Here is a 19183-nt window from a genome sequence, read left to right as displayed (position 1 = left end):
CGACATGTTGTCGTATTGTTCCAGCTGTGCTGGCCCTTTAAGATGATACATTTCAATCTAGGCGTGTTTCCTGCTGCCATTGACTAAAACAAGACCTCGGATCCTGCGGGAAAGCGCGACAAAAGCGTTTCTGTATATAGGCTGTGATTATTTTTTGTTTTAAAACAGCCTTTTAAAACAGAATAAATAGGCATTTTTTTAGTTGGACCCGGACGCCGAGCTCGAAGACACGTTTGTAGTCGTATTAATGAAACAGCGGTGGTAGTGGTGTGTGATCGTTTATGATTTATCAAGATGATATGAATGTCAACCGGCCAAGGTCCACTCTTTCAATGCAGGAACCGGGACGGGATATTTTTGAGTCTCTGGGAAACATTTTTCCGCAAGCCTTTGGATGTGATCCTGCCATTGACGTAGGCTACAGTTGTCTGGTTTAATTGACTGTAAACGGTTCGTGGGCTATCTTCTGATATCACGGCGGGGGGCCGTGCCAATACAGTAAGCGAAAAGAACGTGGAGTCAAGAAAATGGATTAAAGGAAGATCAGCGTGCGACACAAGAAACCGAAGAATATGCTTCATAACCATGTCCTAGAAGGGAGATCGTTATTATTACAGAAACAATCCCTGATTTGCCTTGAATGGATTTTATGGCGTTTTTATTCAGCAGTACTAGTTAAATTGCCCAGGGTACAATCCTGTTCAGTTTAGCATCATTACCAGATATCACTTCAAGGATTCGGGACTTTTCATGTAAAGGGAATAGGTTATTAGACACCCCTTTTTGCTAAATCTGCGCAAGCCGCAGCCTCCCATCTCTTTGGATATTCGCGTTACAGACCTATTTCTTTGGTAGAATAGGCCACCAGTTAGCCTACCAACGGGACCCGTTTCCCGTGGACGTTGATTTCAACCGGCATCATGTCGGCCGTGATGATAACGCGAAAGGTGCGAAAATGGGAAAAGCTCCCTGGTAAAAACACGTTCTGCTGTGATGGACGTGTGATGATGGCGCGACAGAAAGGCGTCTTCTATCTGACGCTGTTCCTCATCGTTGGAACCTGCGCTCTCTTCTTTGCCTTCGAGTAAGTCACTGCGTTACACCTATCTGTTATATGTTTTTTTTTGTGGTAACCCTACCTGGATCTTGAGACGCTGTGTTGATTGTCACTGATTTTTTTTGTTTTGTTTTGTTACTTAAGCCATTTTTTTTTCTATCCGTAAGACAAACACATCTTTTCGGGGTTTGTTTATTTGTTTTAATTCTCAAAGGCCTTAATCATTGCTTTGCAGGTGTAAGCCTACTGCAGGCCACAGCATCTCGTATCGAGTTTCCTGAGCTGTCCAATGAGAGGCAACCTGGGATTTTGTTGTCTCAGCATTTCAATCTTAACGCAGGAGTACAACTCAAAAGAGCTGTTAGGACAACATAACACTATTTGTCTCACATGCAGCATGTTGCATTTAATGGCAGGGATGTACAATTGTAATCGTTGTAATGCTTAAAGGACAGATCAGCTCTCTATAACTTATATCTCCCCCACTAACCATACATCTATCTTTCAATTTTCCTTTTACATATTTTTTAATATGTCTTATATATTTTTAATATGATGCAAAGATGCGATGGTCTCCTGTTTTGTAACCTGCATAAATAAAACAGCAAAAAATGTTAACAACCCATGAAGAAGACTGGAGCCCAAAGGCCCATCCATTCACTTCCAGTCCAGCCAGCACAATGATCGCAGTATCCTGGTTGAGTCCGGACAGAAGGAGCAGTTGTCTAGCTCGGGGGGGGGGGCAAAGGAAGTGACTAGGTTGCAGGAGCGGCCCATTCTAAGCACTGAGGCCTGCATGGAGAAGGCCTTGTGGTGATAAAGGGCTTTGCTCGCTGCCACCTTCATATGCTAGAGGAGCATAGTTATCCGTCTGGTGGGACGGCGGGTTTGTTCGCATGGAGAAGAATAACATGCAGGCTTGTTTTATGGATGCCAGATAAACAGATGGAGGCTGTAATCCCAAACTCCCCATTCCAGGTTGCTGTGAAATAATGAATCATTCAAATCCCCATACAGAGTAGAGGTTTGGTGTAGATGTTTCCAATCATACAATACTGACAAGGTGATAGTATAACACAATAAGCCCCGACCATCCATTTTAATTTCAAAGGGTCATGCATTGGTGGAATATTAGGATTATTATCATTTGGTCAAATGTACAATTTCAATGTGGTTTGTAGCAGTAGTGGGTGGGGCCTTCTGTGGTCGGCTGGACGATGTCCAATAACATCCAAGCAGAGATCTCCCTCTCATTACAAGCTGTCTCCACCACAACAGTCCCTTCCCGTTATCTGGGACTGGATATCACGACTGATCATTTGTGAAAATGGGAACCAGACGCACAAATCGAGAAGACAAAATCGTTTAATTAACAAATTATTACGGAGATATGCTCTGTCTATAAGGACTTTTACAGAGGTATCCATTCCAAATCATTCAAATCATATTCATATGTATGGGAATCGGCTTTTATATGCTATTGAAGGCTAGAACTTGTGTAGATGGCAGTTCATTTCATGGTTCCTTGAATGTATCCCAGACGGGATATTACCTGGTTCAGCAAGTGTGTGTGTGTGTGTGTGTGTGTGTGTGTGTGTGTTTCGTGTGTGTGTGTGTGTGTGTGTGTTTATGTGCGTGTGTGCGTGCATTTATGGCTCATCTGTCTTTCTACCCCAGAATCTTGAGCTGCTGGTTATGAAGAGAATGGTCACTGTTAGGGCCGCTCTATTCTCTCATCCATCTGTCCCTGCCCGTGTGGCCCCAGTCGACCAATCGAGAAGCAGCTCCTGAATGACTCTAACCAGCCAGCGGCTCGGAGGAGAGCTCATTAACAGTAGCAGTGCTCTGCAACAGTCTTTGTTCTCAGACAGCCTACAGAGCAGTGTGTAGGAGTGTGCTGGAAACTCATCACCTTTTAAAAACAAAACAAAAAACATTTATATACATATTTTTCTCAAAAAAACAGAGCCAGTGAAATCAGAGCTTGTAAAATCAAGGGCTGATATTTGAGCCGCAACTGGTTTTTCCTTTCAGATAAGTATTCTATTATGGACGGCATCATGAAGCCTGCATTGATTTTTCCAAAAGTGTGTATGTGGCTCTTGTGTTGCTGCAAATGGCAGTTAATGTATATCTTCCCCAGGCCGCATGTCGTTATTATGACCAGATTCCAGTTCTCAGTTTCCCATTTCATCGATAAGCCCTGCTCTTTTGCTGCTGTTGAATCTGGCTCAGCTGGCCTGGCCACTGATGATGTAACACGGTTAATCGTATGCATATCTTCTACTTATTAATGAATAATCTCTCACATATATCATGGTATTTCATTAATGCAGACGTTGGATCTCATGGATAACAGATTATAGCCCAGTGGATTGGCAGTATAAAGTTCAAATTCAAGTGCATTGGGTTAAGAGTTACAGCTACATGTATATGGAAGGCTATTTAAGTCAATATTTGATAAATACATAAATAAATATGTCTAAGAAATAAATATGGCTATGATGTTATGAAATAAGGCAATACATATATCAATTAATGCAAATAAAAAATATAGAAATTAATCAATATAATTAAAATATGCTTTTCAAAGGATTACCTTTATTTATTTCAGTGGACTTTTATTTCATAATTCAATATTTATTTTATTTTAGGGGACTATTATAACATCCACATACTCAGCGCTGTTCCGGTGCGGTTGCTTTGGTGTGAGATAACCATGCCCAACTTATTGGAAAATAACTGATGGAAATAAAAAGACAAAAATAAATGTTGAATTATGAAATAAAAGTCACCTGATAAATTAATGTGGACAGATGTAATAAAAGTCCCTGGTCATTTGGAAAAATGTCACTTTTTTAAATGAAAAACGTATAAATATATTTATTAATTGAACTATATTGACTTAATTTGCATTCCATACTTATCCAGACCAACCTTTCTAGTTTCCTAGTAAGACTCATAGCCACAGTATAACAAGAAAGTCATAATCTTCTCTTTTGGTTACCTCCATGGTTATAGAGTTATATAACCAAATTATATAACCGTAATACGAATCTTGTCAAATGGCAGTTTGAATAGAAGGATATTTTAAATGTGTTTTCCTTTTAGTGTTATATTTAATCTGAATAGGAGGGCCTAACAATGTATATTTTTTTAACCTCTTTTACTATAGTTATAATTTTCCAAAGTTTGGCCTAGAAACAGATGGACACGCCCAAGAGAGAGAGAATGAATCACGAGTGTTCTTATAAAAGGCAGGACGTGACCGAGAGCTTCTGCAGGCCCGCCCTCGCACAGCCAGTGCATAATTCATTCAGAATGGGATTCAGGCAGCTCTACAGCAGCTTCCAATGTAAAGTATTAATAAAGGATAGACAGTGCCCTGTACGCCACTAAGCCATGTCATCTGGCATTGACGGGCGTTTGGATTCAGTTACATCATTTGTCCTGTTGGGAAGATTTCATTAAATCCGGCCCTGTCTCTATAGCGGTTGCACCCTCAGTGCTCCACTATGCGGAAATCCAATTGATCTAAGTGTAGATTAAACTCTTGATACAATGACCCCAGCACCCTACTCCCTACCCAGAGTTAATTCTGGGCGCCAGCTCACCTTCTGCTGGTGACCTATTGGTGATGCTGGAGAGGTATTGGGTTGGCCTTGATGTGTATTGAACACCTTAACAGCCCTCGAAATAGCGCAGCATGTTGACCACGTTGGAAAAACTCACTATCCAATGCATTCCCTCAGGTTGCACCACAGTTCACATCATGAGCTATAAACAACACAGGCTTTATGAATTGATTTGCATATATGTATTGTAAATACATAAAATGCACATGTAGTACAGTGTGTTCTAAGATAATTTTGTATATATTATTATATCATATTATATATTTTTTCTGAGGAAATCTCCCTTCAGGCTGTTAAGAAGGGGGAAAGCACTTTTAATTAATGGAGTTAAGGCAGTATTCATACATTTGAGTTGAGTGTTTTGAGTTTTGCTGTGTGATTTCTGCAGAAATAAGAACCAAATGTAATTCGGCCTGCTTTTATGGTCGTGGTCTGTAGCTTGTTGCTGAACATACAGATGAAGATATTCTTGTAAACAGAGGGTGAAGTGTTTGCATCCAGGAAGGATCGGGAGTCCTGATGGGAAGTCATGATAAAGTGTGCCTTTAAGTGTTATCAGTGTCATCAGCCCAGACATTACACCATCAACCCCCTCCCTATCCTGGCTGCCTGTGTTCCCACACAGTACCTATAGTATGTTTAACACCGATGGGGATCAGTGGAACAGTAATCAAGGTTTGATCTGTGTATGAATGCCTGAACTCAACCTGGTAGGTAGGGGAAACCGATCAGACCAGTCTGGTAGCTGCCAGACGCTATTGTGCTATGGTATGCTGACTGAACCTGCTCTCATCTGCAGTGCACAGCAAGGTGTAGTTTTTTTTCCGCATGGGTGTGCATTGTAACAATCGTTCTGCAATCTTTTCTAACTTCCTTATTTGTTTCTGTCTCTTTGTTAGCTTCTTGTGTGAATGACCAGTACACAAGAAAAGTCCACAATGCTTCAAATGTATTCCAAATAAAGTCCAAACTTATATTTAAAGTGTGTTTTCAACCAAAGGTTGTTGATAAGAACAACAAGCAACCAAAATGGGGTGGATATTTTTGTTGTTTAAATAAATATACAAAAATATATAATTAACAGTACTAATATTTTAATAATATTTTGTGATAATTTTAAATTCATGTCTCATACTACTGGCCTGCTTCTCTGTAGGCCAGCTGGTGCACATAAACCATCCCTAGTGTCCCAGTGTTTTGTTGATCTGGCAACTTATCCTCCTGTGGCATAACATTAGTGTTGTATGGGGAAGCTAGCGTGCGGTGCTGTTCCTCTGTGGCTGTTGTTGCTCGTTGTACCGCAGTGCCGTTCCTTGTTGATCAGCCACAAAGAACACGCCTTTAAAGGACCCATGTTGACGACAGCAAACTCATTGGAACACAACCAATGAAATATGCAAATGCACTTCATTGCTTGCAGTTGCTGACAGCAAGAGTATTCTATCGTGTGCAACATCCTTTCGCAACTAAATCCTTTATGCACCCTCCAATTTGGTCAATGCAAAATGGAATCCATAATAATATTTATAACATACTAATTTCAATAAGAGTGATTGAATGTATGACTTGTGGTGTGATTGTTCATATCAGTTGCCAACATGGAGAAACAATAACCCTTTAAAGCAACAACAACTGTGAAAATGTGAGTTTGAATTGGATCCAAATATTCTCACCCTGCAGATGCCCGTATCTGGCTGTCCACCTGTCTCCCACCATACCCGTGTTTGCCGTGGTCCTCTTCCTGTTCGTCATGGCGATGCTGCTGAGAACCAGCTTCAGTGACCCAGGGGTTCTGCCACGCGCGCTCCCAGAAGAGGCCAGCTTCATCGAAATGGAGATCGGTGAGTCCGAGGAGTGAAACGCACTTTTCAGCTTTCAGGGAAAATAAAAAAAGGTTTGAGTGGGAACAGGGGAGTATGTCCTGCTTTTATTATTTCTTCTGCTGATTTTTTATTATTTTGTTATTATAAATAATATAATAACAAAATAAAAAAAATAAATAAATATATAAATATATTTAGCACATTTTCATACACCCTTATAGTTGGTGTGGAATTCTCAATGATGTCATTGTTTCTTCCATAAATAGTTTAGGTATTTGCATGTGTATGCTTGGTTTTCTATTACTTGCTTAGCCAAATATCTGGTTGTAATGACTGTCCTTTTGGAAATGTAAATATTTTAGTCAAAGTATGTCCGAGGCATAAATTGTTAAGCACCCAGGCCAGCTTTGTGGACAGGAATGGAGCCAGAGTTCTCTTGATTTATTCATGTCTGTTTTGCTGAAGGATGTTAAAAGTTTTGTGTGGGCTGCTAGTCCTTGGATGCAAAGCTCAATTCAGCTTTTTGGTGTTCTTCATATTTCTACACTTAAATCTTAGTCTGATGCTAACAGAGAATACCATAGTCACACCTCATGCGTTTGGCTGACGTTCAGAACCTGTGTGTGTCTGGTTTTTCTTGCCAATATATATTGTTTTTTCCCTTTTCCCTCCATATTTCAAACAGTTCTTTGAATTTTCTATGATGCTGCCTTGCTTGTCCAGACACTCCTGTCATCTCTGCATGGACTAACATGCCTCCCATTCCCCTGGTACCCTCTCTCCTTCCCTCCTTCCCTCCATCTCTCCCTCCCTCCCTCCACCTCCCCCACACACAGCTGTATCTCTAGGTGGTATCTTTTATTCTGTGTTTACACCCATCCACTGCTTTATGAGACACTCTCTTTTATGAGAACCTTCATGAAGGTTCAGAAGTTTTAGATATGGTTGCTCGCTGAGATGGGGCTGGCTAGCAGAAGCTAAATGCTACGCTTTTTGTTGCAGCTGTGAGTCATACACGCAAATCGATGATAATCACACCGTGGTAAGCTAGCCATCAATAGCTATCGTAGACAAGTGATGGTCACTGGGCGTTGCCTGCACTAGCGGAGATTGTGTTATCACAAATAGAAAATATATTTTTGGCTTTCTGGTAATTGTTTTTCTGGCATGACCTTGGCGTAACCATCTGGTGTCTAACAAATAACAACCCTTTTTTTAACCGTTATTTTACAGCTTCTTTTGTTTTTGCATCCTACAACAACTTGTCAAGTGGCCCAAAACCAAATCCCTCCAAAAATAACAAACCATTGTTTAAAAATGTGCCACACCGCCGTGTGAGAGGTGTTAACAAATGTGTAATTTTTCCAACTCTCCAAAACAGATACACAAAAAAAACTCCTAAAAAGTCAAACACAGCACTGTTTTCAACTGAAACTAAATTCACCAGTGTCTAACAGTTGCCTTAGAGGCCATGTCCACGGACCAATGGCCTGCTTACGTCCGGCAAAGGCACAGCGGGGATTGTTGTGTGAGTGACCCAGATCACATCTGTCTGGGTTCAGAGGCAGACAGACTGATGATGCCTGCACTACACTGCCACTTTATCCTGTTGGGGAGTTAGTGGTCCTGGGGGGGAATGCTAATACACGCAGACACACTTGGAATCCATAATGGCCTCAGTCGAATGGGCACCGGGAGACTGAGCCACGGTGCTGGCCTCATTCCTCACGGGTGATGACTCATGACTTCCTGTTCAGCTGTCCCCATCGCATGGCTGCACCCTCACCTACTCTGAATCCATGATGGGGTGGGGGGGTAGGAAACAAATCTGTTGTCTTGTGCTACATTAAACAAAATTTGATCGGTGCTGTTACCTGTTTTATGAGCCTCTCTTGTTCTCAAAGCGCCCATAATAGAGAGACGGTGAAACTTTATTGGAGTACCGGGTTGTTATGTCGTTCTTGTATGTTCTCATTGGTGGATAATTATTGTCAGGATTTCGCTGGTCTGTTTTGTAAATGTATTTACTGAGCAAATGCATATATTTCTAAATTGTCTTGATGATGTTTATTTTGGCGTAGGTCGGATCGTTTGACTTTACAAAGATAGAAGAGTGGATTCAAATGCCCGACGATCAATAGTGTGGAACACTCACTGTATAATGGTGCCCGGTGTTGAAAATGACTAGACCATACTTCCAGGTCACATGGGTGTGCCGATTATGAAACGTCAATTAGGCCCTTGAGCCTGTGTGTGTTTGTATTAAACCTATGTTTGACAGATATCTCAACGAATGTCGAGATATCAATATCGAATGATGAATTAAAGATGACGTTTAATTTGTCCTTTTTTGAACAGAGGCAGCCAATGGGAACGTCCCTGCGGGCCAGCGCCCCCCCCCACGCATCCGGAACGTTCAGATCAACAACCAGATTGTGAAGCTCAAGTACTGCTACACCTGCAAGATCTTCCGGCCCCCGCGCGCCTCCCACTGCAGCATCTGTGACAACTGCGTCGGTAAGGCTCTGAACCTGGGTGTGCCCAGAACTGACTTTGACGTCACAAGTGGTCAATCTGAGGGGTGTGTCTGAGGTCGGCCTGGGGTAGGCTTATCAGGAACAATAGACCTAACCCTAAAACCAAACCCTTATCCTTAATACTAACACAAAGCCTAACCCTAAAAACAAGAAAAAAAACAGGGTAGGTTTTGGTTGGAGAGTCGGGTTTGGGCTTACCCTAACCCTAAAACCGTAACTCTGTAACAAAAACCAACCCCGAAATCTAATCTTAACCATACAATCTATCCATAAAACCCTTTCCCTTAAGCTTAGCCCTAAAGCGTAGCCTTTACTCTACAACCAAAGCCAACCCCTGTACAATAAACCTAGCCCTAAACCCTCAAATCTAACCCAGAACCCAAACCTAACCGTAAAACCAAACCCTAACCGTACAACCAACCCTTATACCAAACAACCTAAATCAATCCTAAAACTAAAGCCTCACACCTTTGGACTTGGGGGTCTGGGGGTCTGAGACCGGAACTACCTAGGAAGGGTACTCACTGAATGCTGCCCCGGGGCCTACCTCGGGGGGATCCCCTGTGATCTTGGCTCACTGGGATCCCTATGATCTCTGTGATCTCTGCTCACTGTGATTCCTATAATCTCTGTGATCTCTGTTCACTGTGTTCCCTATGGTTCCCGTGATCTCTGCTCACTGTGATCCCTATGATCTCTGCTCACTGTGATCCCTGTGATCTCTGCTCACTGTGATACTTGTGATCTCTGCTCACTGTGATCCCTGTGATCTCTGTTCACTGTGATCCCTGCTCACTGTGATTCTTATGATTTCTGTGATCTCTGCTTACGGTGATCCCTGTGCACTCTCCTCCCTGTGATCCCTGTGATCCCTGTGTACTGTGATCCCTGTGTACTGTGGTCCCTGTGATCCCTGTGTACTGTGGTCCCTGTGTACTGTGGTCCCTGTGATCCCTGTGTACTGTGATCCCTGTAATCCCTGTGATCCCTGTGTACTGTGGTCCCTGTGATCCCTGTGTACTGTGGTCCCTGTGATCCCTGTGTACTGTGGTCCCTGTGATCCCCGTGTACTGTGGTCGCTGTGATCCCTGTGTACTGTGGTCCCTGTGATCCCTGTGTACTGTGGTCCCTGTGGTCCCTGTGTACTGTGATCCCTGTGTACTGTGGTCCCTGTGATCCCTGTGTACTGTGGTCCCTGTGATCCCTGTGTACTGTGGTCCCTGTGAGTCCTGTGTACTGTGGTCCCTGTGTACTGTGGTCCCTGTGATCCCTGTGTACTGTGGTCCCTGTGAGTCCTGTGTACTGTGGTCCCTGTGATCCCTGTGTACTGTGGTCCCTGTGAGTCCTGTGTACTGTGGTCCCTGTGTACTGTGATCCCTGTGATCCCTGTGTACTGTGATCCCTGTGGTCCCTGTGCACTGTGATCCCTGTGTACTCTGCTTACTGTGATCCCTGGAATCACTGTTTGTTCGTGTAGCCACACCCCCTGAGGCCTGTAGACATGTAGATATCTTTACACTATTTTCTGCCAGTGATTGGCATCTGAGAGGGGCTTTGAAGAGTGTGCGGCTTCACAGGTAAAACAGACCATGATGAGTCCTACAGAAGAGCCTCAGTCAGCCACTGCCCAGTCACCGAGAACACTGGGCTGTTTGTGTTGCACACACACACACACACACACACACACACACACACACACACACACACACACACACACACACACACACACACACACACACACACACACACACACACACACACACACACACACACACACACACACACACACACACACACACAGTGAGCAGATGATGCAGCAGTTTTCTTCTTGGTTCCTTTCTTGCTAGAAGCATATTTTTCCCTCTTGTTATCTAGCATATTTTTAGGGCGGAGATTGTGTCTTCCATCATGCAGCCCAATCAACTCTTTTCATTTGTGGTATTTGGGAGGTTTTGAAGCATATTACATGTTTTGTCAATCTGTTGTATATGATTAAAAGTTTTGAAAGAGAGGATGTGGTTTTGTTGCCGTATTTCCAGCATTATTTGTGTGGTATTTCACCCTTTTGAAGGTGGTTCACCTAAGTGTTTGTTTCCTAGTTTATTAGTGTTATGAAAGTCTGCTGCTTAATGGGAAGGTGTGAAACATGAAGCGTTACCATCGGACCCTTCTCTGTCTGTTGCAAAAGAAAGCAGAAGAGAAGTGAAAGGGAGAAGTGTATATATAGAGAAACGGTTGGGCTATATTTGGACAACAAATGATACTCTCTTATCGCTGATGGAAAAAGCAATGTGATCAAAAATAACCTGATCAAAGGCTTTGGATTATGTGAAAATATCAATATTGTACGTATAAGCCTTTTCTGCTGGGTTCTTCTAAGATCCCCAACATTCAGTGTGTTTGGATGTTTGCTTTCTTTTGAACTCTGAGCTAAAGGTGTGTGGTTGTAATAGACCCTCTGCTACCAATAGGGGCAGTGTTTCGTACAGTGCGGTTCTAATCACTGTCTTTTGCCTTTCCCCCCCGTCTCCAGACCGTTTTGACCACCACTGTCCCTGGGTTGGAAACTGTGTGGGCAAGCGGAACTACCGCTTCTTCTACCTTTTCACCCTTTCACTCTCCCTGTTGACCATCTACATATTCACCTTCGACATTGTCCATGTAGTCATGCGTAAGTATTTCAGGAGGCCGGTGTGTCAAACGTTTTAAGAAATAAATGCATTTGTACACAACAAAATGAAAGGTGCATGCTAACCGTACAAAAGCAAGGTTTCTCTTTCCTGTCGTCACATTAGTGGGACTGTAAGGAAGAGTCGTTATGTGACAATGGGTTTCATCATGACTGATGATTACAAGAAAAACAGGCTCATGCTTACAGATGAAAAACTTTGATGGAAGGATTGGACAAACACAGCTGAAGGAATGTGACAGAACAAGAACAATCGTGTTCGACACTATCTTGCCAGCACATACCTTCACAAACAAAGGTTCAAATCTATAATGTTAAATATTAAACCACAGCCTAGCTAAGGCAGGGCTCCCCGAGAAGTGTGATGTCACGTGGGAGGAAGAGTGACTCCATGACATCAGGTTATGCTTTTGTCAATGCCCTTTTGTTGAGAACCGGGAAGCTTTAGCAAGGGAACTCATTTACATTCAAAATAATCAGCAAGTACACAGGATGCCAACAGTGCAGCTAGTGCTATCATACTGCTAGAATGCTGTGTCTTGTATCGGAGAACCAGGCAGGTTCCTCTTTACCATTATTAAAGGTGTGTGTGTGTGTGTGTATGTGTGTGTGTTCTCCTTCACAGGCTCGGTGGACTCTGGATTTCTGAACGCTTTGAAGGAAACCCCTGGAACATATCCTTGAGGCTACCACCCAAAACTTTCACCAGTTCTGTGTGTGATGCAAGAAAAAAACAATCATTATCAAAACATTAATATACATTTGTAGAAGATTAATAATTGCTCTGCCTACCATCCTATCCAATGGACTGTACCAACTGTTCTATCCATCACACATCTGGCTGAACACTCCTACTTGTGATGTCACTAGAGGATACATTTTGACATGGCTTGTAATGGCTAATCAACATCCCACCTGCCGGTAAAATAAGGGCCCTTTAACATAGCACTTATTATTCATCTACAAACAGATATAACGGTAATGATAAGTTCATCAGCTAAAGACTTATAAATGAATGTTTTCTTAACGTTTGTTTATCATTTACATATGTCTCTGTAAATGATGCGTGCAGAATGTTCCCCTATATCCAAGTGGTTTTCTTAACGAAAAGCCACTGTGTTGGAGGTGCTTGTCTGTTTCTTCACTCTCTGGTCAGTGGTTGGCCTGACTGGCTTCCACACCTACCTGATCTCTCTCAACCAGACCACCAATGAGGATGTAAGTGAGCTCACACTCTCCTATAAGCTTGTCAGTACTTGTTTATAATCTCATAACAAACTTTGGTTTATTAGGACATTAGTGGGTGCTTTATGAGGTGTGTGTTTGTGTGTGTTTGTGTTACGATCATTAATAAATCTAGGGGGATTAGAGTGAAGTACAGTAACGGGGTGTGTTTGTGTAGTGTAGTCCATTGCCTTCATGGTTGGAAAGATAAACACGCATAGTTGTGTAAACATTTGGAAGTTCAACAGGTAACCGACTTGTTTCCAGACCTGTTGTGGTCGAGATTAAAGAAGGGCCAAGCAATACATTTGCATTGAGAGAATACTTCCTCTGAATTTATTTTGTTTTAGTTTCTGCTAGCTAATCTAAATTCTTTCTCAGCCGATGTAATCAACTGTTTTATAAATATTCATAACTGTATAATATTTTAATGTCAGAGTTAAAATATTATTGAAATGTTTGAGTTTGAGTAGTTAGGGTTAGGTTAGGCATACATCACGAATGCTAAATGTAAAAATGCAGACTGATAAGCAGAGAAGAGAATGAGTTTGCAACCAGCTACTGCCCCAGATGATGTAGTAATTATGTAGTAATTATTTAGTAACTACATAGCAATCATGTAGCAACTAAGTATAAGTACTGCTGGGTTTTGTCTAGGGCTTTGTTAGCCCAATTTCTTTGACACAAGCTCCGGCAGTTACAGCAGACATGGAAGGTTGTAGAAGACTTCAGATTCTCTCCTCCTCCTCCTCCTTCTAATCCTCCTGCTCCTCCTCCTCTCCTCCTAATGACTAATTCATCATCCCCTATTCTCTGCGACAAGCGTGCCTGGTTTGCGTCTTTAAGTTTTTATCATTTAAACCGGTAATGGATGGTTTAAGATAATGGCTTCCTCTCTTCGTTTTTGCGTCTTTTCTTTGAAATGTCCCCCACACCGGTAATGAAACCAAATACACCCATTAGAAAAACAAGACAATTGAGGACCAATCCTGTCCATCCCAAGCCTATCTATAACACTGATTGGTCTAATAATAGACACGTCGATTCCTACAGGGGTTGGGATGGCTGCCAAAGGATCAGAGGGAGAAGCAGAAAAGGGAGGAGACAACAGGAGATAGAGGGACTGATGGAGGGAGGGAGGGAGGGAGGGAGGGAGGCAGGGAGGGCACCTTGAGTGGTGTGCCTGGTGGGGTCTCTCTTGGGGAGGATGTCTGTGTCCACTACACGTTCACACAAACAAATGCTCCCATATGTAGTTAAGTCATTTTTGAACTCTGGGAGGGCGATCTGTATTTCATTTTAATGTTAAAACTCACTTGAGTTGAAATGCTGCTATTTGGAGAGGATGGAGTGGGTGGAGTGGGTGTGTTGATTCAAGGATTGAAGTGCTTTAAGCGTGCTTTAAGTGTGGTATTTCTGAAGGGAATAGTCAAAGAGATATGGTGTGCAATGAAAGTAGTCGGCCAAAAGAAAATAGTCCACAAGTATTCAAGTCTTCTTATCATTGGGATGCATGTTATTCTTCACACAGGTAGCGTAGAATATTCCCCTCAAGCCAGACCTCATTACCAGAGCGTATTTGTAGGTCAAAGCCAAGGCTTAAGGAACATCATGCTAAAAGTGTAGCTGATTATGAATGCAGGTATGCAGACATGAAAGGCGAAGAGCCTTTCAGAAGCGTGGACCGGATATTTTTTATGTTTGGAATAATTGATTGGTCTCCTGTTGCCTGGACATTCCTTTGTAAGGATTTGTTATGCTGTTGGAGATAAAGTGAGGTTGGAGTCTGCTGTCAGGAAATCTATTTTCCTAACAGAGGTGTGTGTGTGTGTGTGTGTGTGTGTGTGTGTGTGTGTGTGTGTGTGTGTGTGTGTGTGTGTGTGTGTGTGTCCCTAGATCAAAGGTTCATGGTCAGGGAAGAACCGAGTGCAGAACCCCTACAGCCACAAGAACATCATGAAGAACTGCTCTGAGATCCTTTGTGGACCCACGTACCCTAGGTAAACAACCAGTCCACCCAGCCAGCACAGAGCAGAAAGCACGGTGACTTGCAGCAGCAAGGCGGCTAGGCTAGGGTAGCAACAACAAAAGAGAAATGGAGCTGCATGTTGATTATATTAAAGCAGTTTAACAAAAGAAAATATCTATTTTGTTTGCTTTAATTAAATATCTGCACACGTGTGTGATACTAACTGCATAACATCATAAAAGCACATAAGCTAATAACATCATTAAATTTATGACTGCAATACCAAAAGGCTTTTAAGGGTTTTCCGCTGAGCCCTGCCTTCTCCATCCTCTGTTGAATAAAACAATAGGAGGTTTACTGACTGGGTGTTTCTTACTGTGTTTTTTTCACCAGTGTTCTGGACAGACGAGGAGTGATGCAGCAGGACGATTCGCTGTCTCTTACGACCCCTGCCACCCCCTCCTCCACCAGCGACAGCACAGTACCACAGACCACAGTAAGCCAACACGCACACACACAGACACACCCAGGCTCACAGACAGACGGACAGACAGACATACACCGACCCTTTCTTTTCCCTCTCGCTCCATCAACAAGGGGTTTTATATGTAGGCCCCCGAAGTGAATAATCTCATGTTCTGCCACTTGTTGGCTGTAGCTCATAGAGACAAGTCATGATGGAGAGGCCATGCATGTGTAATGTAGGTAAAGCTGCAGGAAAAAAAGTAATCCCTTTGTTAGCACTGCAGTGACTGCTGCTAGTAATCTGATCTGTTCTATATATATACTCCATGAAAATGTGAAAATGGATTCAAGCTGTTTAACAGAAAATGGTACGATGCAAACAACCTTGAAAAGATCAATTTCCAAGGTGCTTCGTGGAGGTGACGTTTGTAGAATGTTTCGTTTTTTTATAGAACAAGAAGATGATTTATTTAAAGGTGACATATTATGCCACCAGGTGTGAGTGTGATGAGCCGTTGCAAGCCGTTTTGAAAAACTCCCACTTCTGACGTCACAACTGGGCATGTCCACCTAGATGTGTGCTGGATAGATCAGTCTACCATCTATCCGTCATACATCTAGGTGGACACGCCCACTTGTGACATCAGAAGGGGCTGACTTTGTACCGGCGAATCACACTCACACCTGGGGGCATGTCATGGGACCTTCAAAGAATGATTTTCCTCTCGCGGGAGACGTGCTTCCGTTGAGAGTTTTCCCCGGCGCTGTGATCTCCGCTTACGTGTCTCCCTTGCTCATGCGTGCCGTCCTCTGCGCACAGAAACCCACGGCGCCGCTCATCCCCAACGAGCAGACGCCTGACGACGCCAAGCCCAGCATCGCCACCTCCACGGAGATCAGCACCTCCCTCACGGAGGAGTCTGAGGCCACCGCCCACAAGGTCCCGCCCCTCGCCTCGCCCGAGACCGACGTAGAGGCGTCCATCGCCAAGGCGACCGCGCACTAGCTACGTGGCGCAGAGCGGAGAGATGTCCGCTCTGGTCCCGCTCTTCCACCAACCCCCCCGCCCCCCCCCCCCCCCGATGCTTTCCCTTCTCCCAGCCGAGCCTCCTTCCAACAAGGAACTAGGACGGGATAATAATCCAGATTTTCCACATTGTGGTGCAGGTGACTAATGAGTTCTCTGTAGTCCTGCCCTACTTTCCACTGGAACCCTCCTCTCGGACGCCACAGCCCCTTCTCCTCGTCTCACTTCCAAACAGCGGCTGCGGCAGAACTGTATGATGGACCGTATCGCTCAGTGTGTTGGGGGGAGGTGTGTGTGTGTGTGTGTGTGTGTGTGTGTGTGTGTGTGTGTGTGTGTGTGTGTGTGTAATATAACAGGGAAAAAACTCAGACTCTTCCTTAGGTCCCTTGAGCATTGCATGGAAAAGACATAGGTAGAACACTCGTGGAGCTTGAACTTAAAAATAAAGAAAAAGAAAAAAAGAATACAAGTGTACAACCGTGTCCACACGTTGTCTATGGGTGTACTCTGCTGATTGTCAATGATACTTTATTTATTATAGCTGTGATGACTCCTATTGTACAAGGCCAGTTCCAATATACTCTCTTAGGATTGCAAGTGTCTCCCAAGACAATGTTTCTTCCCTGGACACGTGTACATCATTAACCGCCGTACATTCATCCCCGTCCTTGTTTTCTCCCCCAGTGCATACAGAACCTACCCTATGCAATCCATGGTTTTAATAGTTGCTCTGTGATTAGTTATAAGTGTAGAGTCCAGTTGTGCACCTACACGAGTAAACATAAGTCTGTCTGTGCACTATGATGATGTCTAGTAATGGGGGGGGGGGGGGGGGGGGGAGTTCTGAACTGAGATACCGAGAAATATCTCAGTGAACGTCCCTTCTAGATCAATCGTACTTTGTAAACTGGTATTGCTGCAATTACTACTGTTATTCTCAAACTTTGGATTTCCTTTCCGATTTACCGTTGACTGCCGTCTTTCCATTTTTATATACATGTCAAGGGGAGTGATGCCGTTGCTATGTCGTGGTTGTGCAATGTTGCTCACATCCAGCGCTGACATCTGAACAGTCACAGTGTTCGCTTTGGGTATGCGGGAGCGCAGGCCAGGTTGCTGTTGATAAGTCGCCGTACTAAAGTCATCAGTAACAGTGCCTTAACATAAACACGTTGCCGTATCCGTGGCAACAGCGCCGATGTACTACAGGGTATACCGGCCGACACACCCTCGAGCTCTGAAGTAACGATGAGGATGATGATGATTACGGTCAACTTTTCAAACTCTCCCAATCAGACAGGATGGGAAGTGGAGAAAAATGCGGAAATGTGCCCCGATGGCGAAGAGGGAGTTTTTCCTCTCGTCTCCTAGTAAGAGCGAACGAGAGTGTTAAGTGGGATCAGGCTCTGCAGAGCTCCCTGGAAGTATCACTTCTTTAAAGGGAATCAAGAGCTTTTCTTTTACTTACTGTCCATTCCTTGTTCAAAAACAAAACAACGCAATTATTTTTATTTAATTTATTTGAAACACATCTCTCTCTCTCTACTCTTTGTAGTCACGTCTACTGTTTTGGCTGTGACTGTTGGTCTGTGTAGCAGTCTAGTCTGCTACTTCTGAATCACTGGCCCATTATCACATGAAATAAGGCATATGATGGAGTTAGTCACACATTACTGCACCACAGTTCGTTTTTTATCCACCTCTGAATTGTAACAGCCGTGGAAGCGTTTTTTTTGTTTTTTTTAAACAAGGCCTGAAATGTCATTTTGTTTTAATGATGATAAGCCAAAATAGGGAAAGGTTCTTTATGTTAAAGGGATGTGTGATGCTAGTATGTATTCGTATCATCGTGCTGTATGCAAGGCAAGAGACGACGTTTCTGAAATATAACTGTATAGATATTTGATTTTTAACATCAGTATTATTCTTGATTTAGATCCGGAGATGATGAATGAGTCGTTCAATTCAACAGTACTTAAGGTATACCATCTGTAGTATTGAATGAGTTGTGATTTGATATATTGAACGGTATAATCAAGTTATGTGACATCCTAAGAGAATTATTGTGAACATGCCAAGCGCATTGTTTCTGTAAATGTATAACAGTAAATGCTGACCTTTATAGTTTGAAAGACTCCCTAATATATATATTTTCCATTGAGATGCATTTTCATGATCAATGTAAAACGGCACTAACACCAAATCATTTAATTTACATCAGTTTCATTTGGGATAAAACAAATTTGACGATATATCCATGGACACTCTCGATGTAGTGTATTGCTTTAAATGACTCTGAAGGCTCTGAGGCACCGGGAAGCAAGAATGTATATGATTGGTTATTCATGGATGATTTCATAACATGTCATTTTGTGTCATTAATGTTGAAATGAAGTGTAGGATGTTTTTAAAGGGAATAACGACTGAGGCTTTTAGATGACACATTGGCTCCATGTGTTTTGCAAATAATTTTAAACAACCAGAATAAGGCCGATAGTCGCTTGAGGTAAGTCAGCGTTTGCTTATCGTTTGTATCATTTCCATGATAACATTAATCGAATCTGAACGATGTGACCAATCTATTAACCCAAGCATCATGTATATCAATACTGTACTATGCCATTTATGGAACTCCTATTTATGTTGCCCTTGTTTAGTTGATAACACTGTGATTAATAAGTATTTAATTAAATTCCCTTCACTTGTTTTTACATGATTGACGTGTCTGGTAAATAAAAATTATTGTCTTATTGATTG

At 42.8% G+C, this 19183-nt stretch overlaps 1 protein-coding gene across 1 annotated transcript; it reads left to right on the top strand.

The window, feature by feature from the left end:
• The first annotated feature begins 89 nt into the window (after positions 1-89).
• On the top strand, positions 90-19178 carry zdhhc9 (zDHHC palmitoyltransferase 9). Its single transcript, XM_079745014.1, has 9 exons — positions 90-1084; positions 6373-6533; positions 8874-9032; positions 11586-11723; positions 12367-12415; positions 12857-12959; positions 14862-14965; positions 15328-15430; positions 16220-19178. The coding sequence occupies exons 1-9, from the start codon at positions 921-923 to the stop codon at positions 16403-16405; spliced, it is 1167 nt and encodes a 388-aa protein (XP_079601140.1). The 5' UTR covers positions 90-920; the 3' UTR covers positions 16406-19178.
• The last annotated feature ends 5 nt before the right edge of the window (positions 19179-19183 follow it).

This window comes from Pollachius pollachius, assembly GCF_949987615.1.
Source record: "Pollachius pollachius genome assembly, chromosome: 10".
NCBI classification, from domain to species: domain Eukaryota; kingdom Metazoa; phylum Chordata; class Actinopteri; order Gadiformes; family Gadidae; genus Pollachius; species Pollachius pollachius.
This window is presented reverse-complemented; position numbering and strand designations above follow the sequence as displayed.

What these genes read in the sequence shown, in the direction of transcription:
- zdhhc9 (XM_079745014.1), top strand. Translation starts at nt 921, where the DNA reads ATGTCGGCCGTGATGATAACGCGAAAGGTGCGAAAATGGGAAAAGCTC. An exon ending in GCTCTCTTCTTTGCCTTCGA is followed by an intron (nt 1,085 to 6,372) that starts GTAAGTCACTGC and finishes CTCACCCTGCAG; the next exon opens with ATGCCCGTATCTGGCTGTCC. An exon ending in CTTCATCGAAATGGAGATCG is followed by an intron (nt 6,534 to 8,873) that starts GTGAGTCCGAGG and finishes TTTTTTGAACAG; the next exon opens with AGGCAGCCAATGGGAACGTC.